The following is a 26,945-nucleotide window of genomic DNA, read 5'->3' as shown; positions in this document are numbered from 1 at the left end:
ACCAGAATCCCATTGCTAACACCGTGACAGGACTGTATGCCTCAGTTGGTCGAAAGAACATTGGCACTGGATCTTGGATGATTGGAGATGGGTCTTCTGCCATTTCCAGTTACTTTGAGCTGATGGGAGGGTGTGTATCTGACAGAAACTGCACGAAGCTATGCGCCCGTCATGTCAACAAGAAATTGTTCTGGAAGTGGATGGTTGGTAATGGTCTGGGGCATGTTCAACTGGCACATGTTGGGCACATGTAGACTCATCTCTGAATGGCCCATGTTATGTGTCCATCCTTGCAGACCATCTGCATCCTTTCATGGTCATTGTGCACCCACAGGGCAATGGACTCTTTCAGCAGGACAATGCACCTCCCCACAGAACTGTGATGACTAGAACATGGTTCGAAGAGCATTCTGCAGATTTTACCACCGTGGAATGGCCTCCCCATTCACCAGACATGAACCCTGTGGAGCATCTTTGGGATGCTGTGGAAAGGTCTGTTCGAGCTTTGAATACTCCACACAGGAATGCAACTGAATTACGGACAGCAGTGCAGCAAGCATGGATGGAAATATCTGTAGAATGCTTTTGTGAACTAGTGGACTGAATGCCTCACCCCACCTTTCGCCCGAATAAGGCCAAAAGGTGGGCCTACCCATTACTAGGTAGTACCCCATGATTTCTGTCCACTCTTTGTATATAGGGTTCTTTAAGTCTTGAGCCGTAGGGTTCCGGACTCAAATCCAATTCAAAACTGAATTACCACCAGTGTTTGCTGCGCACCTGGTGACACAGCAACAGTTTTAAACTTATATTTCAGTCCCTCCCCACATTGTCAAGGATGAAGAAAACTTGAAGGGCTGATTCTGAAGGGTCCCCTGAATAACTGCAGCTTCCAGGAGTTAGGACTGGATGGTCAGGAACCTCCTAGGGAGAAATGGTTACTTCAAGAAATACTTCATCAGAATCATTTCCCACACTGGAGTAATCTCGGTTTCCCCCTCCTCTTGTGGGGAAAGAAAGGAAACTTTCCTCTACCTTTCCCTATCACCTTTTAATAAGGGGAAAGACCTGCAGTATAGCATCAGAACACATGTGAAGAACACGTGGACCTGGCTAATACCAGGTCCATGTGTTCTTCACAGGTAACGAAAAATTGAAGCAACTCCTTGGAGTTACCCAAGAGGGTAACAGAAGCCAGAATATCACCAGTGGATCGACAGTGATCAAACCCAAGAAGTATGAGACATTGTATTGAGTGGAGAGCAAGTACTATATTCAGGAATCATACTACAAACTCTAGATGAGGATTGAGGAATTGGTGCCAGTGACAGCTGGCAGGGGGGAGGAGACATGGGGTGAAGCATTCCACTTCATTAATGACCACCAGTTCCACCTGTGAAGTCCACACATTCTAGTCATAAACCATAAACAAAGGAGGAGGAAAATTTAAGAAAGGCTGAGCCATTCAGTGTAGCCTGAGGGGTGGCTCTAGTAGGAATGGTCGGGGATCATCTTCTCTTTGTTTCCTTTGTTCACCTAGCCTTCACTCCCATACATCCAGATGGGCACATCTACCACTCTCCCAAACCCACCTCAGGAGTGGGTTCCAGTCAGTACATAAACTGGGTACAATTTGTACAGAGTGAACAGCTGTTTGGAAGAAAAGTAACACTGAGAGCAAAAGAGAAAACCAAGTTTTTTAGATGCAGAGGAAGCAATTATTTGTGCCAAGAGAAATTAGAAGTCAGGGTAATCCCCAAAAGAGATATATAATTTTGACTAGAAATCGGAGTGTCACCAAAGATAAGCATAGGAGCAGAAGAATCCTTTTTGCCAGATATAAGACAGGACTGAATTTTAGAAGGATTGAAATCAACTAAGTTGTCTTTGCCCCACTGGAGAATTACCTAGAGATCGGCATTTAAGGAATTGGTAGCAGATATTCAAGAAGTTGAAGCAGAATGAGCAGGGCAAGGTTTCTCAAACTGGAAAGTGGAATGCAATGTGCTATCATCAGCAAAACTATGGATAGGATTTCCAGTCAATGGAAGAAGGTCATTAATATAAAAGAGGAAAAGAGTCAGAGAAAGAACTGAACCTTGGGGGACGCCAGCATTAGTGGAGAAGTTAGAAGACAGAGAGCCATCTACCATCACCCTCCGTGAGTAGTCACAGAGAAAACTGGATAACCAATTGCAAAAAACAGTTGGAAAACCATAAGATGGAAGCTTGTTTAGAAGACCTTTATGCCAAACATGATCAAAAGCCTTTGACATGTCAAGAGCAACTGCTTGTGTTTCACCAAACTTTCCATTGAATTTGTCCATAAATGGGTAACAGAAGCCAGAATATCACCAGTGGATCGACACTGAAAAAATCCATATTGTCGATCGTTGATCAGATGGAAGGTTTCTAGATAGTTTAAGACTTGGCAGTTAATTGATTTCTCCATTACTTTAGAAAGAGCAGAAGTAATTGCAAGTGACGATAATTGGATGAGAATGATTTGAAGATATGAAGTTCTCTGAGCAGTGCAGACGGGCTGCAAGAGTAGCTCATGGTGTATTGTCAGTGATATATAGGAATTTTTCTAGCAGGGATAAGGAGGTGATTATTCCCTTGTATAAGGCAATGGTCAGGCCACACCTAGAGTACTGTATACAGGCCTGGAGGCCTCATTTCAAGAAGGATGTAGAGCTGCTGGAACGAGTACAGAGAAGGGCAACAAGATTAGTGAATGGAACAAAGAGGTGCTCTTATGAAGAAAGGCTTAAGTTTTGCGAATTACAGTGTCTGGAGACTAGGCACCAGCGAGGTGATCTGATAGAGGTGTACAAAGTCTTGAATGGTTTGAGCATGCTCAATGCTGATGGGATTCTTCCTCTTGCTCAGAATAATCACCTGAGAGGGCATAAATTCAAATTGAGGAAAGACAGATGTAGGATAGATGTATGGAAATTTTCCTTTAGCCAGCGGGTGGTTGGTAGGTGGAACAGACTTCCATCCCTTGTTGTGGAAGTTGATAGCCTAAATAAGTTTAAGGCTCAGCTGGACAGGTATTTCGAACGAACAGAGGGGTGAAGTGGAAGTGGTTATTTTTTATTTATTTATTTTACTTTATTTTTTTTTGGCTGATGCTGCATAAGCTTACTTTCTTGTATCAAATGCCTCTACTAATGCTAATGCTAATTTGTCTCCCTTTTTAGAAACTGGATATGAGCAAATGTCTGGATATGAGCAAATTTCCAAGCAGAAGGAAAAACACCTTTAGAATAAGAAAGTGAAAAAAGGTGGCAAAGAACAGGAGTAAGTTCAGGAGCACATGTTTTGAGAACAAGTGGAGAAATACCATCAGGACCTGGAGTTTTCTTAGCATCAAGAATCATCAAAATCCTTCTGTCACCCTTTTGACGGAAGACAACAGGCAGCATTGAATGGTTTGGGTTTTTTTTTTTTTTTTAGGAGCATTAGCAACTAAGACCATATTGCTCCGGGAATATGCGGTGGTTATTCCCTTGACCTTTCCGCATCCTCCGTATTTGGTGGTGATGGGCTCGAACCCCGGTTTAATCAAGAAGCGTGTGCTACACACTGCTGCTCCTTCCCACCTGGGTATGAAGGCGCCTGGCATTGAATGGAGCATGTTGGGAATGGTGGGAGGTATTTTACCAAGACCATTAATATGAGTTGGAAGAAAAATGGGATGCTAGCAGGTCAGCTTTATCCTTGGCTGAAGTGACAATAGAACCATCTGGTTTTGATAAAGGTGGGAGCAGAGATGGGCAAAAGTTGCAGCCAATAGCTGTGGTGAGAAACCAGAATGCTCAGCTACCATTAAGGCAAGAAGCAAGTTTTCTACTCTTAGCCTGCTCAAAATCTAGTTTGGACTGATTAATAACTGCTTTACAATTGTTGCGAACTTTCGTGTAGGCAGAAAATAAAACTGAAGAATTGAAAGCAAGCCAATTACGATATGCAACATCCTTCTCTTGAACAGCACTAGCATATTTATTGTAAAACCAATGTTTAGGTAAAGGATGAGATTTTAAAGTGGAGTGTGGAATAAAGGAATCCATTCCTACAAGAATAATTTCATTGACACGATATGAGCAAATGTTGACATCAGAAGTTTTGAAACAGTAATCCGGCCAAGGAAATGAAGAAAATAAATCTTGCAGGTCATCCCATTTTGCATTCTTGTAATGCCAAACAACACAAGGTTGGGAATAGCCATGAGATAAAGGCTCCATTGGAGAAGAGACAATCACCAAGTTGTGATCTGATGTGGCTAAAGGTCCACTCACTTCGACGTTTACTTAGAAGGGTTGTTTGTGAGAAAAAGATCAAACGTGTGTTGGATCTATGGTTAGGATTGTCCGATATTCTGGTAAGTAAATGAACAATCTGTGTAAGGTCATTAGTAATTGCAAAAGCCTTAGCATCTCGACCAGCTGGGTCTGTGTGACTAGAAAACAGAAGCCAGCTGGAGTTGTGAACATTAAAATCACCCCACTGTTAGGAAAGTTGGACTGGAGAAAGTCAAGTTACATAGAGAGGAAGTCAAAGAGTTCCAAGTAATTAGTGGAGTTGGGAGAATGGTAGAGACAACAGATGAATTTGACAGAATAAGGAAGAGATATTTTTACCCAGAGAAGATCAAAAAGAAGAAATTCTATATTACCAAATCTCTGACAGGGAATATCAGACAGACATACACACAAGTACCACCTTTGAGGTGAAAGGAATCATACAGCGAATAATTTGGGCAACTGAATACCAAAATATATACCAAAAACAGTCAAATTTTAATTATTACAATTATGAAATATATAGTTTGTAATTATAAAATATTATAAAAATTATAATTTATGGATTAATTATAATTAATATTATAATTTTGGTATTAAAATTTGTTGAATTACTTATTAAACTGAACACACAGTGTACTGAATACACAGTGCAGTGTATGCAAAGAAGAATAAGTGAATAAATTGTCTTACTTTGTTTACTCATCTATATATATATATATAATTCTTAAAGTATGCTGCCCAAATTTTCCAACTGCTAATTGTTGCCAACACCTGTTCACATGGTTCATCTTGCATGACCACCATACCAGGCATTCTTTATTAATTTTTGTACTAACGTTTTTTGACTGAAGAAAGGCAACCGATGCTTGAAAGCTTTTGATGTATGTTTATTTTATCTGTTTTCAATTTTAATAAACCGTTCTAGGTTTTAAGATGTGTAAAAATGGCTGAACAGTGTGTAAGAACTTTTAAGAAAATGTAGAAGAAATGCTAATGAAACATTAGAGGAAAGATCTAAGAGACTGAAACGAGACTCTATGACTATGAAGATGGACAGAAAACATTGAAGAAAGAGAAGCAAGATTCGAAATGAGAACACAGGCAAAACGCCATAGGACTAATCAAATAGAAGTACCAGATGCGAATAATCAACAAGCTGTAATTAATGTGGAAGAACATGCATAGGAAACATGTGTTACAACTATGAGTATTGCAATGCAAGATATTAGGGACATAAGTTAAACACATCAAATAAATACACTAAATGCTGTCATGATGGAAAGATTTAACTTGACTCACTGTCTGCAATACCTACTCTATTACGAGAGCTGCTTACAGGGGATACATGTGAAGCAAATAACTACCGAGAACATATACGAGAGTACAACTCGCAATAGCTTTTACTTCAATGGATGCAGAGATTAAATCACTGCATGGAAATGGTCTATACTGTTTTAGAATATACGACCAGATTCACCATTTGGTCTCAATACTATATCCAAACAAGGCAAATAAGCCAGGATATGGACAACTTTATATTTTCGATTCTGCTGAAGCAACAACAAAATGGCTTGAAAAACAGTCAAACCAAGGATGTATGGCCGAAGTAATGTAACAATTGGACAAGATGCTGCGACAAGTTAACCCATTTGCTGAGTCATATAAACAAATGCATTAAATAACCCAGGCCAATCCAACAATGAATGTGCACATGGCATTTATAGAAGACCTGGACTTAAATAAGAGATCATGCAAAATAGAGAAGTACACATATATCCCGCAGGTGACTGCTGTAGAATTATATCACCACTAAACAAGAATGGTGATGACTGAAGGATCTAGATTGGGCGCCTCCGTAGCCAGGTGGGAAGGAGCAGTAGTGCGTATCACATGCTTCTTGATTAGACCGGGGTTCGAGCCCGTCACCACCAGATGCGGAAAGGTCAGGGTATGACCACCGCATATCCTGGAGCAATATGGCCTTAGTTGCTAATGCTCCTAAAAACCAAAAAACAACAACAACAACAACAGGATCTAGATTAAACTATTTACACCATAATCAGAACGATGGCTTATGTTATGCTGGATACAACTAGTAATATACATAAAAATGTCTGAGATTGATTGCCAGCATTTCTAGTTTTAGGCGCCTCCGTAGCCAGGTGGGAAGGAGCAGCAGTGCGCAGCACACGCTTCTTGATTAAACTGGGGTTCGAGCCCAACACCACCAAATACGGAAGATGCGGAGAGGTCAGGGAATGACCACCGCATATCCCGGAGCAATATGGCCTTAGTTGCTAATGCTCCTAAAAACCAAATAACAACAACATTTCTAGTTTTCTTGAAAGATTTTCAGAAAATTTGTCCATTGTAGTTTTCCAGAAGTTTTCTTTCCTTTTGGATTTCAGTCAAGTTTGGGATCTTTTTTTCAAAGGTGGAATACAAAATTTATTGATAAAGTCTTTAAATCTACTGTTAAGTAGCTTTACTTATCTTTAACTGAGCATATGCCAAACATATGGTCTACTACATAGTTTTGTTTTCATGTATCAGACACCAGTGACATCCCTATCTTCTATGATATGTGTTCTCATAAATTATGTTTGTCTGGTTTATATAAAATGTTTTAAATTAATTCTAATTATTTGCTCTCGAAAAAGATCAGAATATATCAGATGTTAGACACTACTTCAGAATAAAATATTCTTCCATTTCAAATCAAAACTATGCTTTGACTTGTGGTTGTATTTTGCATGTTTATGTTAGATGTATTTTACTAAAGATTTATATTTTAATACTGTCTAATTTTACTGTTTGTTTTTGTAAGTCACATCAGTTAATCATTTTGGCCTTTTATGTGTTACATATATTTGTGGGGCTCTTCCAACACCAATGAAAACAAAGACCTAAAACATATGTTCTAAAAAAAAGTACTTTTAAAACAAAACAAATAATTTTAAAACGTGGCTTATTGCAGTTCATGTTGACATGCACAATTTTTCTGTTGCATCATATGACATGAATTAATTAATTTATTATTATTATTGTTAATTTGGAAGAAATATTCCAGAATACATTTCTGGTCTGTGTTCCAGTCAAAAAATGAATTAGTGTAAAAGGTTTTCCAGATTCTTCTGAATTTAGAATTAGTATTACAATAAATCCTGTGAAATATATCACTTTACAATTCAGAATTCTTTAAAATCAGCAAATATTCTAAAAATTCTAAAATCCAGAAATATTAAGAAACTAATACAGCACTCTTATTGCATTTGTCTGTTTGTCTGATCTACAGATCATGCTGAATCCATGCAAAAAAAAAGGTGACATTTCTCTTTTTATAAAATGCTGCTATATTATTTTGGCCTTTAAATTTTTCTGGCCATAAAAACAGTTTAAACTGCATAGACAATGCAATGATCTTACTGTGTACATCTTGAGACAGTTCAGTATTTCCCTGCTGTGTCTGAAAACTATGGACAGACCATCGCAAACACACGCGCCTTCTACCACATCCATAGCTTTCGGACACAGCAGGGAAATACTGAACTGTCTCAACATTTACAAACTCATAACCACAACCCCTCAGTTGATACCGCAACAACCATCATCAAATTAAATTCAAATTATAAACTTCTCCTATGCGAAACCCTCGTAATAGAATGGTATTGTCTCAACACTGATCTTGACGTCTTAAACACAAAACTTCCGGTTACCTTGTCTACCATTTGGAATCTCACGTGAATTAAGTTACCACGTGTTCAGCAAAACATTTCAGGTACTTAAGATCTACAGTAACCCTTTCACTTTTCTTTTTATCACCAACTGAAGATGAATCTATCAAAAGTCCGTCATTCTCAACTGTTGGCCTTATTCCTTCTTTTTTTTTAATTTTTAATTTTAATTTCAGATAATTTATTTTATTTATACAGCTTTGTAATTCGACAGCTAGAGGACAATATGGTGCACCCCTCTTCCTCTAGGCTGTTTTCAATTACTCTTTTTAAATTATGCTTTCCTTATCACAATCTTTAAACTCCATTTTTAGTTTAACCAATGATTTCTCACACTACTGTTTCATGATTCATATAACCACAACGGATTATTGAGGTGAGTGCCTTCTCTTTATTAAGCTTTGACTAAGTGCATATTTCTTGCCTAGGCTTATGTGATGTAGCAACTATTGTTTGAGTTAATCACAGATCTAGAAATACATACAGTAGAATAGAAACTAACATACAGTATAAATATATATTTAATACCGGGTGGGTAAAGTGCCTGCCTGGCAACCCAGAGGTTGTGGGTTCGAATCCCGCCTCGGGCTTGGATCAAAGTACTGCAAAAACCTTGGGAGGTGCATTATGGCCACAGCCAATGGGCCAACAACTACCCAAAAAAAAAAAAAAAAATGGGTACATAGAATCACAAGTTATTTAGATTACAGCATATGTAAGTAGATTTAGATTATATTGTAGAATAGTTACATTACCAGCTACAAAATAGCTGACATTACTCTAGACCAGAGTAGAAGCTCCTGTTATGTATGCATTGATTGATAAGTACCTGAAGGCATGTTGTAGTTAACATGCTATACCATAAGCACATGTATTGATCTTGGGTTGTAGTTAGATGCTTAATTATTATTATAAACTTGCTTATTCAAAATGAGATTTAAACAGGATTTCATCAGATCAATTCATATTTAAATATGACATTCAGTTATTACTGCTAACAATAATGCAAACATTAATATGGTTTGTAAATTATTCAGTTAGTTTATAGTCTATTATACTGTTTTGATACATAATGTTCAAGGATTTAGTATTAGTATAACTGGGGTTACAGGATAATTCTCAATAAAATAAACACACACAAAAACATATTTCTGAAGCACTTACAGGCAAAAGTTCATATGACATAGTTTGATTACCAATAGACCGTTCAGTCATATATTGTATCATGGATTTGATTGAGATCAGGAAGCTACAGCTAAATTTTCCATTATTGTATACAAATAAAAATTAACTTTGAAAGTTTATAAAAGTTATATGCTAGTTGCAATGTGTGATAAATTTGGTGAGAATTTTACTTTGCTCTTTTTATAACCTTTGAGTTGAAATTGGTTTTGCTATTAAACTTGTTAGAATTTGTGAAGTTAGAATGAATTAAAAATTTTTAAAAATTATATTAGAATTATATTTTTAAATTACTTATTAAAATCTATATATCAATACGGAAGCCATTTTCTTGAGATGGTCACTGTGAATGATAGGCTTAACTGATCTGGCTGAAAGTGGTCTCAAATTGAAGATATATCTTCCTAGGTATGCAGAAAGATGGTAAAATTTAAAATTTTCAAATAGTTTTATTTTACGGAACGGGCCAGTTTTGTTCTACAAATGAGAATAGTTCAACATTCACTTCATAGATGGAGCCACAGGAAGATGTTAACTGTTAAACAAACAGTTGTCTAAGTTAAGGCATTTTTTTCTCATTAACAATTTGCACTTTAACTATTTAACTGATTAACAATTTGCTCATTCGCACAACATGTCTTTTGTTCCAAAAAAATAATAATAGAACAGCTAGATAAAAACTCTGCTAACAATTGCGAAATTTTCACAACGGGCACAGCTAGCTGTAGCCATTGCATATGATAGGCCTAACCGATCTGGTCTCAAATTGAAGATATTTCTTCCTAGGTGTGCAGAAACATGGGAAAATATAAAAATTCCAAATAGGTTTATTTTACAGAACAGGCCAATTTTCTCTACTAGCACTTGCCTACCTTAAAAGAAAGAACTAATCATTGGTTCTTTCTTTACTGCACTGCTTGCATCGCTCACTATATGTCCGCACATCAGCACATACACTCATTTATTGTTATCAACTTTGAGTTTATTTATTTTTTGTTTTGAGGTTATTTAAGGTAAGTAATTTAAGGATTTAGAAGTATGCCACAGTTATAACGCAGATGTGTCCACCAGCGTGCTACTCTGACTGGTCGTGTTGAACGTACCTTGCAGCAAAGAAGAAACACGCACAGACAGAAATGAGAAAGGATTCAACGCGTACTGACTTACCTGCTCACAACAAAACATGGACCACATTTCTTTAGGAAAGCTGGAGAAAAACTCTGCTACCAATTGCAAAATTTTTGCAACGGGTACAGCTAGTATGTATTTAATTTTGAGATTGATATGTATCAACTTAAATTAGTACATTTTGTACTAATTTAAAAATTATCACATTTTGTACTAATTTTTAAATTAGTGTGTAACAGTGAACTTGATCTGATGAATTTTGATTCACTGTATTTTTTTTTCTTAATTGTATTTTTATGAGTTAATTTGTTAATGTAAAGCTAAATTCATGAGTGAAATAAACAAACCGTTTAAGAATTTCTTTGTTTTTGCAGGTTTTAGATATATTAGAAATGTACAGAATAGGTAATCTCCGTGCTCAAGACAGAACTGAAATTCCAGATAATACTAATGATCCATTTTCAAAAGATCCAAAGCGACACCCCATACTTCAGCCACGATCACTTAAGCCTTTCAATTCTGAACCACCTCCAAGTCTTCTTACAGAGAGTTTCATCACACCAAAGTATAGTATAAACAAAATATAGTTAAACAGAAAAAAAATTCTTACTGGCAAATGCTTTTTTGTATTTTTTTTTATTATGATTTTTAAGATGTATTTTTTAAAAATGTTAGGTTAATAAGTTAAATTATCTGCTTTACATATAAAAATACAAAAATTCCACTCGCCTGTTTAATTGGAAGCAAATTATTGTAATCTGCTACATGGAGAAATTTTCTAAATGCTTGATTGCATTTAGGAAACTTATTTATTTAAATAATTTAACTCATTTAAAGATTGCATTTAGGAAATAATTATATATTTCGTTATAACTCTGAAAGCAGAGATGGAAAGAAGTACCTAACTGTAAAACTGTAATGGGTAGAAAGACTGCAGTCCGTAAGTTAAGTTGAAAACAAAATCCTGCCTAGCCTGGCCTCCATAGCTAATAAGTAAAACTAACCAAAAAGAACTTTCAGTACAGCAAAAAAAAAGAAACCATCAGTCAAACTTTGAAAACATAAAACCTTAGATACTAAAATAGACTAAACTCCCTGATTATTTCAGATGAAATTTGCATGTAGATAAGTTATATAGACACAATCACATTAGATATTCATTTAATATTTCTTTCATTTCAGAGTTACAAAATAGAATAACAAAATTTTCAGACAGTTAGATTCATAAAATCCTAAAAAAAAAAACTTGGATAATTTCCTTTGCAAAACCATCTGACATCCTAATTTGCAACAGTGAGTTTAAGCTTAGTAATTCACTTCCATCAACAGTGCCACTTGCTTGCTTGCCAGCTTCTAATTCTTAGCTGTATGAAAGCCACTTCTCTACCTACTAGAAATACTGCCAAACTTGACAGAATCTTTACTAACACTCAGTTTACTGTTTTCATCAAAATTCTACCAATTTTCTTTGACTCAGCCTGCCTTCTACCAAAAGTTACATTCATAGTATCTTGCCATCTTACAACCACAGACCTTCTCCTAGATTTGTGGGCAAGACAGTTTTTCACACTTTTCCTGAACCAAGATCTTACCATGTTCCTGTTCACCTTTATTCCCTGGTCAGCCTGTCTTCAGATCCTTCATCCTGGTATCTGGCCTACTTTTATTTCACATGTGACAATGTTTAGGTGGTGCCAGTTTAACTTGGAAAAAAAAAACAAAAAAACCATGCGGACATCCAGCTTACCGATCCTTGTTCAGAATAAACAATAGGCATTTCAAGAGTTTTGTAGGCAGCCTTCTCACAAAACATATGCTGATTTCTCAGCTTAACACTCATCATGTTTAATTCTTCTAAGAACACAGTCCTAACTGAATTTATCAATGCTTGATCTCAAAAAGGAAAGAGGATCTTTTTGCGAAAATCCACATCCGTGCCTCAAGACCTTTGGCTGGAGGTCTAGGCAGATAACATTACCAGATTTGATCTTATTGCATCCATTGATGCACTGTCCATGTTCAACAATTCTCCATATTGTGACATGTTGTCTAAAATCTGTTTCTTTCTTAGTAGCTAATCACCTCCCAAATTTATCTGCAATAGGATCAGATGGTACCCCCAACTGCTGCTTCAATATCAGTAGCATTTTCTGCCTAGATATCTTGGTAAATCTTTACAATTACTCTCAATCAAGCTTGTGTACCTCTGCACTGGAAATGCTATAGGATTATTCCTGTCCCTAAGCATGCAAATCTACAATAGCAAAATGATTTCAGACATTTGCTTCCCCTTACTAACCCTTACTTTTAGACAAAAATTCTCTTGGAACCACTTTATAGGCAACTTTTTGCATCCAGGCCAACATTAGTTCACTATAGCATTTCAGTACATTCAACTGAAATGTGTATTCAGCTCATTTTCACAATTTAGGCAACATGACAGAAAAGGAGAATCTTTACTGCTTCTTCTTTAATATTCCCACTACTTTGATTCATTTGCTGTTGGTCCTCTGATATTTCTTTTCTAGAACTATTGCATCTTAGGATCCCTTCTGAAAATGATTGAACAGTTACTTTATGATTGCATCATTATCTTTAACAAATTAACAGCCTGTATTTGGAACATTAGCTTAGGCCTCTCCCAAAGAGGAGTCCTCTCAGCCTTGTTTTTCCTGGCCATACACTTCCCTTTTCTTTCAAGTATTTCAACCAGCTCTTATGCTGATGACATTTTCCTCTCTTTACCAGCTTCTTCCAGTAAGGTTAGCCTTCTCAATTTATTGTGTGTGGCTCAACAACTTTTTGATGATTTTCTGGATTATAATAAAAACTTTTTGGTTTGCACATCAACTCTGTGAAAACCAAGTATCTACTGTTTGCCCCTTCTGCAATTTCCTCTTTCCTACAAGTTAGGATGCAATCTAAAGTAATTTCCCCATGTAACCAGATTAAATTTTTAGGATTACATCTGCATTCTAAATTTCTCTTCTAAGTCCATTGCATAAAGCTTTGCTCTACCATTCTATGCTGCTGCTGTTTGTTAGGCTGTCATTGTCATAGACTTAGTTATAGTCATTAAGCTATAAATGAAAGGATAGTAAAACATGCAGTACTAATGATGTAGTTAGGTGATAATTGGAATTGCATTTATTTTGGCCAGAAGTTTTTTAACAACTTTTCAAATTTGAGAGACAGGTTAGCAAATCACAGGCTCAGGAGAGATTCAAAAAAGATTTGTATTCACCCAAAAGTAGTTGTGATAGAAGTTTGAAACAAACACCATGTATTACACTTCTCCAATATAGTCACCAGACAGAATTACACATTTTTGCCACCTCTCAATACACTTCTGCAGGCCAGTTTTGTAGAAGTTCTGTGACTGTCCTTCAAACCATGACGCAGCAGCAGAAATCACCTCATCATCAGCAAAGTGTTTTCCACAAAGGAAAGAACTTCAGGGTAGGAAAGAGAAAGAAATCCAAGGGTACAGGGTCGGGGGAGTAAGCAGGATGCAGCAATATTTCAAACACACATTTGTGGACACACCTCACTGCAGCATGCAAGGAATACGCAAGGCATTATTGTGGAGTAGATGCACACCTTTTGACAGTTTTCCCTATCTTTTGTCTTTATAGCAGTATGTAGCTTTATGAGGGGGTTGAAATAATACTTTTCTGTCATAGTACAACCCTTTTGAAGATGATCTCTTGTTTGAAGATGATTACACCATGCTGATCCCAAAAAAAACTGACATCAACTAGCCATCACCACTTGATTGCACCTTTGCCTTTTTTGGGGAGTGGCAATTCTGCATGCTTCCATTGTTTTGACAGTTGTTTAGTTTCAGGACCATAGTGATGAATCCAAGTTTCATCCATGGTGATTAGCCACGAAAAAAAACTCCTCTTGCTTTTCCTGGCATGTTGACATTTCATGTACACATTGTGCTCCTTCTTTTCTTCTGGTTAAAGAGGTCAGAAGTCTGCAAACCCATCCAGCAGGCACTTTACTCATATGAAACTGTTGATGGATGATGTTCACAGGCCCTACATGAATTTGGAGCTCTGCAGCTAGTTCTTTGATGCTGATATGGCACTGTTCCGTGATTAATGTCTCAATTTTTCAACACTCTCTTCTGTTGCAGAAGTTGCTGGGCATCCTGGAATTTTTTTCATCATGCACTGTGGTTCTTTCACATTTGAATTGTTTACACCAATATGCAATAACACTGTAACCCATAAACAGTAACCATTTTTTTGTGGACTGTTTTGGGTGTTTTTCCTTGCAGAAAGAGGAACTGAATCACTGATCTGTATTCCACTTTATCCATTGTGACACTTCACTTCATTCAGCCCTGCAGAAAAAAAAAATTGTCAGATCAAAACCAAAATTTGTGTGGTTATTATAGAGATATATTCAAGGTATCAAACAAAAAAAAAAATTCATCTTTCTGTCATAACTACTTCAGGGTGAATACAAATCTCTTTTTGAACCCCCCCCCCCCTGTATATGTCACCATCATTCCAGACGAGTGAAGAAAGTATATTTTATTTGTGCTTTGTGATCATGGTATGTTAATTTGAGTTTTTGTCGGCATATAGTGTGAAGTTGCCTTTTGCCCATGTGAAGAATGAGACCCATACTTCTGAAACTCATAAATTCAACTTTTTTTTTTTTTACTCAAAACACAATTAAGCACATACCAAACACTTCTGTGGTTATTAAGCTTTCTTATAGAATGAATCACATTGAGTTACAAGCAATTTTTTTGAAGAAAAAAAAAATAGAGCTAGGCTTGCATTTTAGGGGATTATGGGAGGGGATATATTTGTGTTTGCTGTGGTCCTGGCATAACACATGTGGGTATTGAGTATGCATATTGCAAAACAAAGCCTATATATTGTCAAAAAATGCATGGTCTGCTGTCACACTGGTTTATCAGGTACAATAAATCAGTTTCAGTGAAGCTAAAACTTTGCTGTCTATGGTGGTAATACTGAATTTAAATAGAAGTTCATTTGAATTGCACGTGGAAGGATCGTTCTGTAAAAAAAAAAAAAAAAGTTCCTTCGCAGCAACATAACAATTGGTGGCATTTTTGCTTTAAAGCACCACATATACAAATAAGTAGCCTTAAATACTAACATGATGCTCTTGCACTAACTTGTATATAGCCTTAAATAATAATTGATAGTGGAATCACCTATTTTGCTTTCCGAGCCAGATGTCAGCTCTCATTATTAATATAAAAAGCTCTAAAGCTCATCAACATTACAAGATATGAAAAATTACTGGAATAAAAATTACTCATTTCAGTTAGAGCTTTTAAAGTATGTAATCATTTAACTCTTGTGTCAGTTTATATTTTTACCTTTAATTTGTTATCTGAAAGAGCTTGATGATTCCTCTGGTATGGTTCACTTTATGCCTAAGAACCTCCAAAAGGCAACAGAAATCCAGCTCTACTAGTTTTTAAGAAACTGCTAATATTTTATGACACACTCTGGTTACTGCTAAATGAAAGTTATTAAATGATAACAGTAGTACAGTTTCCTGTTACAGTCCTTTGTTACTTAAGTAATGTTATTAACTTTAAAATAAACAGTTTTTGTAAGACAATTGGTTGCAGCGCTGATGGTATGAAACATATGAAACCTTATAATGCAACAATGTATTTATTTATTATTTTTTTTTTTTCAATGATTAGTAATACATACTATAAGCACTGAAATATAAAATATTTCACACACACTTATGCTCAAGCTTAGAAATTTGATTTATATAAATAAATCACAAACTTGGCATTAGAATATTACAAATATTAGTGAAACATTTGTTTTATGTCAGCATATCTGACATAATTAGGCCTGACGTAGCCCAGTGGTCAGGAGCGAGAGTGCATAGCACGCGTTCCTTGAGTGGACCGGGGTTCAAGCCCGTGACTACTAAATATGATAAATATTTGTATTGACGATTTATTGTAAACTCTACTGACTTGGTTGTCATGCCGGAGTATAAACAGAAAAAAAAATAAAATAAAATAATGTCTTCAGTCACTCTGAGTTTCGTGGGGGGGGGGTTTGATATGTCTGGGGTTAGGTTGGGGCCTTTGGTTTTGATCCCATGGGTGGCAGTCCATCCATGAGCGAAGAGTGAGGAAGACATTTAATTTTAAACTGTTTATTTTTAATCAATATTATTTGGAGAGTATGGTGTAGAAGACATCCAATGAAGCTATAAAATATATATGAGGTAACCTATTATATATTTTAAATATTGATAAAACATAGGATCGATTGAGCCTTGTAGCTCTTTGTTATATATTTTAATGTCTTAATAATACACAAAGACTAACAGATTTCAATTTTAAATTACAAAGTTATGTAAATGAGTTCATGAACCATAAAGAAACAACAGTTGTTAATCCATGATAATATATCCAAATTTATTGCATGTGATTTCCATGGGTAGCAACATATGCATGACATAAACACCTCAATTGAGAATAGGACTGCTGGTTAGTGCTGGAGGTATCAATATCCATCCTTATGTAAGGGCTAATGCAAGGTAATGAGGTTTCTGAGAGTCCTGTGATTCTCATAAAATTTTCTTTTTGTTGTAATTGGGTCCTAATACCATCTAAGTAAACAAATTTTGCTCCACAATGAATAAATTTTCTTGTTTTTTATGAACTACGACTTTAAAATATTTATATATATTTACATTAGCATTAGTAGAGGCATACAATGCAAGAAAGCAAGCTTATACAGCATCAGCCAAAAAAAAAAAAAAAAAACACCCTTCCCATTTCAGCCATCCATTCATTCCAAATGTTTGTCTAGTTCTGCCTTGAATTTATTTAAGCTATCAAAGTCCTCAATGACAGAGATGGAAGTTTGTTCCAGCAATCAACTACGCGCTGGCTAAAGAAAAATCTCCGCACAACATCTATTCAACAACTGTCTTTCCTCAATTTCAGTTTATGCCCCCTCAGGTTTGTAATCTGAGCAAGAGGAAGAATCCTATCAGCATTGAGTCTGCTCAATCCATTCAAGGCCTTATACACCTCAATCAAATCACCTCGCAGGTGTCTAGTCTCCAGATGCTGCAATTTGCAGAACTTAAGCCTTTCTTCATAAGAGCACCCCTTTGTTCCCCTCACCAGTCTTGTTGCCCTTCTCTGTACTCATTCTAGCAACTCTACATCCTTCCTAAAATGAGGCTTCCAAACCTGTAAGCAGTACTCAAGGTGTGGCCTGACCATTGCCTTATACAAGGGAATAATCACCTCCTTATCCCTGCTTGCAAAATTCCTGTATATCATTGACAAAAACCCATGACTTACTCTGGCAACCTGTCTGCACTGCTCAGAAAACTTCATATCTGACTGCACAATTACCCCCAGGTCTCTTTCATTCTCCATTACCCTGAGTGTAATACCACCCAGTTGGTATGTTACTCTGGGGTTATTGCTACCCATATACAGTACTTTGCATTTGTGGCATTATAGTCCTAGTTGCTGATTTGCCATTAAAACCCAAACTTTGCATTTGTCAATTTTAAACTTCAGTTGCTACTTCTCAGCCCATCTGCCCAACTTTTCCACATTCTATATAATTCAGACTGTTCACCAAGTCAGACTACCCCTTCCCCAAATTAGTCTGAATTGATGTTACTATGCATTCAGCTGTGCATAACTCTAGAATTACGTGTACATTTGTTTTTATATTTATACTTGAATATTCATTTTTGTTCATATATTTTTAGAATTTAAAATTTTCAGCTTGCTAATTCTTATAGCAGAGAATTTTCCAATGTTTGCTACTTCTGTTAACTTCCTTATTTTTTTTTATTTTAGAATTTTTTTTGTTTCTTAATTATGTCATAGCTGATCTTTTGTTTTTACCATTTGTGTTTTTGCTAATTCACTCTGTATATAAATGCAGAGGAAACAGTTTCATACATGTTTACTCAGTATGAAAGCAAAAGAGAAAAAACATTTTAAGTTTTGCTGATAAAAATGAAATTTTTTTCCCTTGTTCTTTTCAGATAAATTTTTAAAATGTATTTTTAATTATGGACTTCAGTGGTTGAGTGGATTTGTGTACTCACTGAGGCCTTTTCAAATAGAAACTGAGTTAGCTGTTTTAAGACAGATAGATGTACAGATTCCCCCCAAGAATTTGGGGAGGGGAAAATCTGTGTGCTCTCTTTGCCTACAAATAAGCCTTGGAATTCATGCAGTTTAGACATGACTGTGATGCTTTGTGGTTAAGCTGCTTTCACATCATTATGAAACAACTTGCATTTTTAATATCCTGATTCATAACTCATATTTAAGGCAAAATAAAGACTGATTGCTCCCCATTCAGAAATTTCTTTTAAACTTAAAAAAAATTTTTTTTTTTTTTTTGTTGTTGTTGTTATAAATTCTAAACCTGATTCTCTTAAAAAGCGTATGGGCATGAAGCTTGTGTAGTTGCTTTTATTAATATTATTATTCCTTTATGACCTGCTTCTTTACCACTAACAGAAGTTTGCACAAGAAAAAGAAAAGTGTTTGAAAGATTGGTGGAATATACAGGAATTGAAATTTTTTTTTCTCATTGATTTTCATTACCTTTCAAAGAGAAAATAAAATGGGACAGTTTGAAGTATTAGTATAATTGTGGTAAAATTTATTATGATAATTTTAGAAATAATTCTTTTCTAGTGAAATCTTCTTTGTACGCAATCACTTACCTGTTCCAGAAGTCAAACCAAAAGAATATGAACTAGAAGTAGATGGAATTGGAATTAATTCAGTTACCCTTACACTGGAGGAACTGAAAACTCTGTTCCCAAAGGTGACAATAACATCTACTATACAGTGTGCTGGAAATAGGAGATCAGAGTTAAACAAGGTTTGTTTTGTTTGGAGTTATAATTATCAGACTTGCTTTAACATTATTTTGTATGAATTTTTTAATAGAACTTCTAATTTCAATAACTTTGGAAGGTTTAATTTCATTTCTTTGTTGTTTGCTGCTTATCAAAATATTGCAGACATTTTGAAGACACCTACTATTCACCTGATTTGATCAACATCTTCCTGCGAAGTGCTCGGTCTTTCCGCTCCTTTTCGGTGCAGAACACTACCAGTCTCTTGAAATTGCTTTAACCAATGTCGGATAGCATTATCCGAAGGTGGATCTTTTCCATACTGAGTTCTGTAACAACGTTGCATTGTGATAATGGACTTTGTTTCGAAAAACTATTGCCTCTTGAACAGTCGCCATTTTGAAGTAATGCCGTCAATATCTTCCAGACAATGCAGCAAGTATAGCATTGCCAGAGGAGAGAGAACTGGAAAATTGTTGTCTTCCAGTTGTCTCATTTTTGATTGTTGTCAAAAACAACAAAATAAAACTGCATAACCAGTTTTATTTTGTTGTTTCCAGTTTGAAAATTATAGGCCACGGAAACCCTGACAATAATTTAGAATCATCCTGTATTTTCTGTTACATTTTCTTCCCACTGAAGGCCTTGATGCAAATGCTGCCAATATTTCTTGTTTGTAATGTTGAATATTACTCTCATTGTCAGTATTATCACTAGCTCTTTAAATACGCTCCAAAATGTTGGAGTCACTTGGATATTCAGCTACTATGACATTATCAACTCCTAAAAATTCCTCAAGAATAATTTCACCACTGATCAAACCTTGCATGGAACTCTTCCCAAGATTGCTCAATGTCCTCTAGTAGTGCATCCCACTCATCTCTGTTAATTAGCATTATAGCAAAACCTGCTTTTGCCAAACAATTCTTAATCGTTGTTTCCATGACATCTTGACTCCTCACTTTCGCCAATACTGATATGCACATCCACAAATCTATAACAGAATCTATATTATATGTTGGTTGGTTTCTATTCTCACTATAATTTTTTTCAGTATGAGCCTTCAGTAGTGCATTTTCAAATTCTTGATAATGCCGTGGTCCATTGGCTGCATTCGTGGCCGGATTAAACTTGTTGTGGCCCTTCTCCCTTACTGTTCACCTGTGACAATATTAAAAAAGGGTTTTCTAAGATGGAGCGAGGCCCCTTGGAATGTGAGGCCCTAAGCTGTAGCTTGGGGCTCAAAGAGGCCCTAAGCTGTAGCTTATATGTAAATCCGGCACTGGCTCCAATTAAGATGAATTATTCAGAAGAAAGAAAACAAGCTTCACACTTGTAAGTTTCGAAATTACCGAGTGAAGGTGGCAGGGCAGTTGTTGACAATCAACACAATTTTTCTGTTTTCTTTTGTCATCTTTCTATCAAATTTTAAATCCACTGCTCAAAAATTTCGCTTGTCATTCAAGGTTTTTTGTTGTAGTTGCAGTCCAACTCTAACGGCTTTACTCCTTTGAAACATAGCAGTTGTTTACTTTTGCCTATTACCAAAAGTTTCAGTTTTTCATTACCAGTCATATTTGCAACCAAGAGCGTAATTCTCTCCTTACTATTTTTACCTCCTAAACATTTATCACCTTTAAAAGTCAGTGTCTTGTTTGGAAAACATTTAAAAAATAGACCTGTTTCATCAATGTTGAATGTGTCTTTGGACTCGTAATCCTCTGTAATTGTAATTTTTTTTTTAAAACTGTTTCTTTCCAATGGGTACAGTCTTCCAATGCAACTCCACTTTCACCAGAAATAACTTTTTCGAGTAAGCCATGACGCTCTTTAAATTTGTCCAGCCAGCCAGAACTGTCTTGAAATGTTTTGTGCCCCAGAAAAGATGCATACTCCGTAGCGTTTTCTTTTATTAATAGGCCTTATATTGGCATGTTTTGGTCTCAAATCAACTTCACTTAAAAACTGCTTCATCTACATCTTCCCAATTTTGCACGGTTCTGACTGGGTCCTGTTTCCTCAAACAGTTTGAAAATCAAAACACGGTTTTTCAGAATGGTTGACACACTACTAGCAAAGGATACCAAATTTTAAAGTGATTTCTTTTTTGTTTTTTTAACGCTCCAATCTACACTAATAAGCACTTCCACTTTTTCACACTACACTCAAGGATTTCCTCTTAGACATTATAAGGTTACTTGCACAGCAGTTAAAACAAAGCTAAAATTAGGGACCACTTGTAGCTACCATGTAAACAGAGACAGGCGAAATTTAGTGAAAGTGTGAATGACTCATTTCTTCAAAACAACATATGGATTTCAGAGATAAAGGAAAATCACTCTCTCTCCTAATTCTCCAATAGGATTCTTATGGCAGAAAATAGGTTGACCAGAGCCTTAATCTTCGCAAATGGCCGTTGACAGCTGACCAGCAGGACTTCTCGGTATAGTAGTGTATAAGTTGTATAGGTTTTACTTCTTTTTGGCCATTTTTGACCCTCTGCTGGGCAAAGGCCTTTCCCAGAACCTTCCATCTTTTTCTGTCCCTCGCCATAGTTGGCCAGTTTCCTCCTGCAGGGTTTTACAGGCACCATTAAATTGTAAAATGTTTTACCTCTTAATTCATGGAATTAATGCCTTTAGCTATTAAACAAAAGGTTTTTTTTTTTTCTTCTCTCTTCCCATCATTCTGCTTGCTGACATCCTGGCCAACGTTCTATTCCTTTCCTTCACCAGGTTGTGGGATTTAAACTTTTTTTTTTTTTTTTTTTTTTTGTGTTCTGACCTTGGCTTGGGGCTCCCCAGACCAGGAAAGCTCCTCTCTCACCCTATATGTTTATTTTATTTTTTTATTTTATTTATTATTATTTTTATTTATTATTTTTTTTATTTTATTTATTATTATTTTTATTTATTATTTTTTTTATTATTATTATTTTTTATTTATTTATTTTTTTTTTTTGTTTGCATTGTTGTTCTAGCAATCCATCCTGGATTGGGACTTCCCTGGGCCGGGATAATTCTTCTCCCCTTTACTCCTTCCCTCTCTTCATCTTATACAAGTTTTTCTTTCCTCCCTGGGAACTCTTTCCCCAGGGAGGAGGAGGGTATGCTGATAGTAGGGGAGGCCTTGTCCTCCTTCTGCTAGGGACGAGTACCTGGAGGAAGTCGTCCAGGTGATCACTGCTTCCAGGCATCATGCTACAGAACACGCACATAAGCTCACAAACAGTTTTTCTTTCCTATCACTTTCTTCTGTGCAGGATGAAAAACTTTTTTTTTTCTCTCTCTCTCTCTCTTTCTTGCCTTCCTTTTCATTTATCTTCATCCAACATGGGATATTCCTGTGGGGGGGGGGAGATTTTTTTTTTTTTTTTTTTTGTTTGGTTTTTTTTACACAATACACACTGGCCTTACCTTGACAGTCTATAAAAACTGAACAGAGCAATGAGGTGGAGATGAACTTCTGTTCTAGGAGCCGCTCATACAAAAATATAAAAAAATATATATTAAAGCTAAAGGGATTAATTCTTAATCCTTTTAGCTCTTAATTTGTGCTTTCTGCAGCATCAGCTCTATTGCCTAAAGGCCAGAGGTGCAAACAATGCATACCCAAGTCTCTTGAAATCAGATCATTATACGGAAATTTTCTTCATTATACAGAAACTACTTTCAATGTAATGACCAAGGGGAAATCAAAAAATTTTGCTACATAGAAAATTTCGCTGTATGGAAGTTCGTTAAAGAGAGATCCGACTGTATACTTGAATGTACACCAATGTAAGAGTATAGTAAATAAATTTGATGAATTTCAGGTGCTGGTCAAGACATTGAAGGCAGATATTGTTTGGTTTTCAGATACTTGGTGTCACACAGATGTAAGGAATCCAGAATTGGAATTTGGGGAGTAAATGTGTACAAAAGGAGAGACAGAATAGAAGGAGAAGGGTTATGCTATTAGTTAAGAAACACAAAATCTAAGGAAGTGCATCCAATTGACATGGATGGACAGTGCAATATTGAGCCAGTTTGGAGTGACATAAGCACCTGGAAAGCAAAATTGAGAGTAGGAGTGTGTTATAGGCCTAATGACTCTGATAAGTACAATGAACAGCTGTACAGAGAAATAGAGTGGGCAGTAAATTATATTGTCTTATAATAGCAGATGATTTTAACTTTCCAGATGTTGACTGGAACTTGTGGGTTAGTCACTCACACACTAGCAAGACATTTGTGGATTTACGGGATGATTGTTTTCTACAACAGCCTGTTCAAGAGGCAACCAGAGGGAGTAATACTCTTGATCTTATTAACAGCAGTGATTATTCATGCATTAAGACCATTAGGTGGCAGTGATCATAGTGTACTGATGTGGGATTTACAAAAAAAAAAAAAAAATGTAACTACCATCATAGGTAAGGGGAAGAGTTTTTGCTTTCTTAAAGGTGAATACAATGAATTCTGTATAGTGGCACCAACTGGTGTTTTACCAACAGCAATTTATAAATTGGAAGCAATCACAGAATTAATCTTGGAAGCTACTAGGCTTTTCACCAACTAAGAAACACTGTTCAAGATTAGGCCTAAATGGATGTCAGATGAACTAATGAGACTCGTGACAGAGAAGAAAAATGCATGGGATGTATATAAATTATCAGAACACAGAAGCCTATGAGAGATACACTGGTGTGCAAAACTTAAGGATTACCACTATTTCTAAAGGTTACAACCACAGAATCTTTACTTAAGATACTCTTTACTGATGAGAGTAGATTCAGTCTTGGCAGCGATTCTGGACGTCAGCTAATCTAGCGAGGGGTTGGCATACAGTATCACCCCACAAACATCACTGAAAGAGATCGATATGGCGGTCGAAGTGTTCTCGTCTGGCAAGGCAGTACCGTAACCGTTGCACGCTACTGTACTGAGGTAATCCTTCCCCATGTGCGTCTGTTCCAAGGTGCTATTGGCTGCGAGTTCATGTTTATGGATGATAATGCCACACCCCCATCACACTGCAGCTGTTTATATGCTTTTGGAAAGTGAGGACATTGTTTGTATGGATTGGCCTGCCTATTCTACCGATCTCAATCCCATCGAACACATATGTGGGATGCTCTGGGGAGAGAAGCCTAGTGGCACGTCCACACCCACCAGAAAATGTTCACCAGCTGAAGATGGCACTGACAGAAAAATGGACAATGTTACCGCAAGAACTTATCAACAACATTGTTCTAAGTATGTACAGGTGGTGCAAAGCCTGCATAGACATTAGGGGTGGCCATATCTCCTACCGAGGACCACCTCTTCCCTTTGTTCTATCTTTGGCTGTGATGCATCTGTATCATGGCAGCCAGTGCTATGTTGCCATTTTTGAATAAAGTCCCTCTGTACCATTTTGTTTCCGTTGTGTCGGTGTTGTTTCATTCATCATTTCTGTACCTCACAAGGTTCTTTTGGTATGCTTTTCCCATATCCAGGCCACTCCTATGAGAAGCTACAGGTGAAAACCTGACTGGTCCTTAAATTTTGCACACCAGTGTATAAGCTAGTCTGTAATTAAGTCACAAAGGAAGTTAGGCAAGGGAAGGCCGATTACGACTAATCTTTGGCAAAGGATGCAGAGAAAAACAGCAAAGACTTCTTTAGTTATGTAAACTATAGAAGTAAAGGGACGTATCAGATTGGTCCACTTGAAATCAATGGTTTGACTGTCAGTGATTCTGCTCAGGTAGCTGGCGAACTGAATGAGCATTTTGCATCTACATTCACACATGAGGAATTCTGTAGGGAAGTGGAGGCCAAAAGCTTATCAATCTCACTGGTGGCTTAGTTGTTGACCCCAAGGGCTCGCATCTGGTGAGTATGGGCTTGGCAAACCTAGGGTCCTCAGCTGGATATCATCATTCTTCTCTTTCTTGGTGATTCCTTTCTACTTCTCTCTCAGGGTAACTCGAGAATTTTTTTTTTTTTTTTTTTTTGGCTGGTGCAGCATAAGCCTCAGGCTTCCTTGCACCATATGGCTAATAATAATAATAACTCTAACTCGGTGCTAAATGATTTTGTAATAACTGAGAGCAAATGGAAGGGAAATGTTTAAGTTGAACATAAGTCACCTCATATTAGCATTAGTAGAGGCATATGATGCAAGAAAGCAAGCTTATTCAGCATCAGCCAAAAAAAAAAGAAAAAAAAAGAAAAAAAAAAAAAAAAACAACCACTACTCCCATTTCACCCCTCAATTCGTTCGAAATACCTGTCCAGCTGAGCCTTAAATTTGTTTAGGCTATCAACTTCAACAACAAGCGATGGAAGTCTATTCCACAAACCAACTGCCCGCTGGCTAAAGGCGAATTTCCGCACATCTATCCGACATCCGTCCTTCCTCAATTTGAATTTATGCCCTCTCAGGTGATTATTCTGAGCAAGAGGAAGAATTCCATCGGCATTGAGCATGCTCAAGCCATTCAAAGCCTTGTACACCTCTATCAGATCACCTCGGCGATGCCTAGTCTCCAGGCTCTGTAATTTGCAAAACTTAAGCCTTTCTTCGTAAGAGCAACCCTTTGTTCCATTCACTAATCTTGTTGCCCTTCTCTGTACTCGTTCCAGCAGCTCTACATCCTTCTTGAAATGAGGCCTCCAGACCTGTATACAGTACTCAAGGTGTGGCCTGACCAATGCCTTATACAAGGGAATAATCACATCCCTGTCCCTGCTAGAAAAATTCCTGTATATCATTGACAAGACACCATGAGCTACTCTTGCAGCTCGTCTGCACTGCTCAGAGAACTTCATATCTGCCTGCACAATTACCCCCAGGTCCTTTTCATTCTCTACCACTGTCAGCGTAGTACCACAGAGTTGATACGTTGATCTGGGGTTACTGTTTCCCATATGTAGTACTTTACATTTGTCAATGTTAAACTTCATTTGCCACCTCTCAGCCCATTTGCTCAACCTTTCCAGATCCTGTTGCAGCAGCATAGTATCAGTAGTGTCCTTAACAACCCTGCCAACCTTTGTATCGTCTGCAAACTTGGACATTAAGCCTGATACACCATCATCAATATCATTTATAAATACAGAAAACAACAATGGACCCAACACTGAACCCTGAGGAACTCCACTAATAACATTAGTCCACGTTGAGCAGTGTCCATTGATTACCACTCTCTGTCTTCTGCCACTCAACCATCCCTTTATCCATAGCAGCAATTTGCCTCGAATGCCACACTTCTCCAATTTGTGCAGCAGTCTTCCATGCGCAACAGTATCAAAAGCCTTTCTAAGATCCAAATATATAATATCAAAGTTATTCCCTGCATCCAGTTCTTTTGTGACTACATCATAGTATCCAATCAAATTGGTCAGACAAGACCTGCCCTTAACAAACCCATGCTGTGTCTGAGCTATAACTGAATTCTTGTCCAGATGATCCTGCAGTGCTTCTTTAACCAGTGCCTCCATTAATTTTCCTGGAACCGAAGTTAAACTAACAGGTCTATAATTACTTGTGTCAGCCTTTGATCCTCCTTTGTGAATTGGGGTTACATTTGCACATCTCCAGTCCATGGGTACCTCCCCTGAGTCCAAAGAAGCTCTCATAATTATGGCTAGGGGTTTGCTTACTTCCTTTGCTGCCTCCTTTAATATAACTGGATAGATCCCATCCACCCCGGGTGCCTTTTTTATGTTTATCCTCAACAATT

General features: G+C 36.8%; 1 protein-coding gene across 3 annotated transcripts in view; it reads left to right on the top strand.

Moving 5' to 3' along the window:
* The window catches only part of shop (sulfite oxidase), an 88,105-nt gene that overhangs the window by 37,419 nt on the left and 23,741 nt on the right, over nucleotides 1-26,945 (top strand). For all 3 annotated transcript variants that reach the window (XM_090385443.1, XM_090385444.1, XM_090385442.1), the window contains exons 5-6: nucleotides 10,729-10,919; nucleotides 19,068-19,257. In XM_090385443.1, the coding sequence (XP_090241569.1) occupies nucleotides 10,729-10,919; nucleotides 19,068-19,257 (381 nt within the window). The remainder of the gene's footprint in view (nucleotides 1-10,728; nucleotides 10,920-19,067; nucleotides 19,258-26,945) is intronic.

Source organism: Mastigoproctus giganteus, chromosome 11, assembly GCF_048544385.1.
Source record: "Mastigoproctus giganteus isolate SK-2022 chromosome 11, ASM4854438v1, whole genome shotgun sequence".
Classification (NCBI taxonomy): Eukaryota; Metazoa; Arthropoda; class Arachnida; order Uropygi; family Thelyphonidae; genus Mastigoproctus; species Mastigoproctus giganteus.
This window is presented reverse-complemented; position numbering and strand designations above follow the sequence as displayed.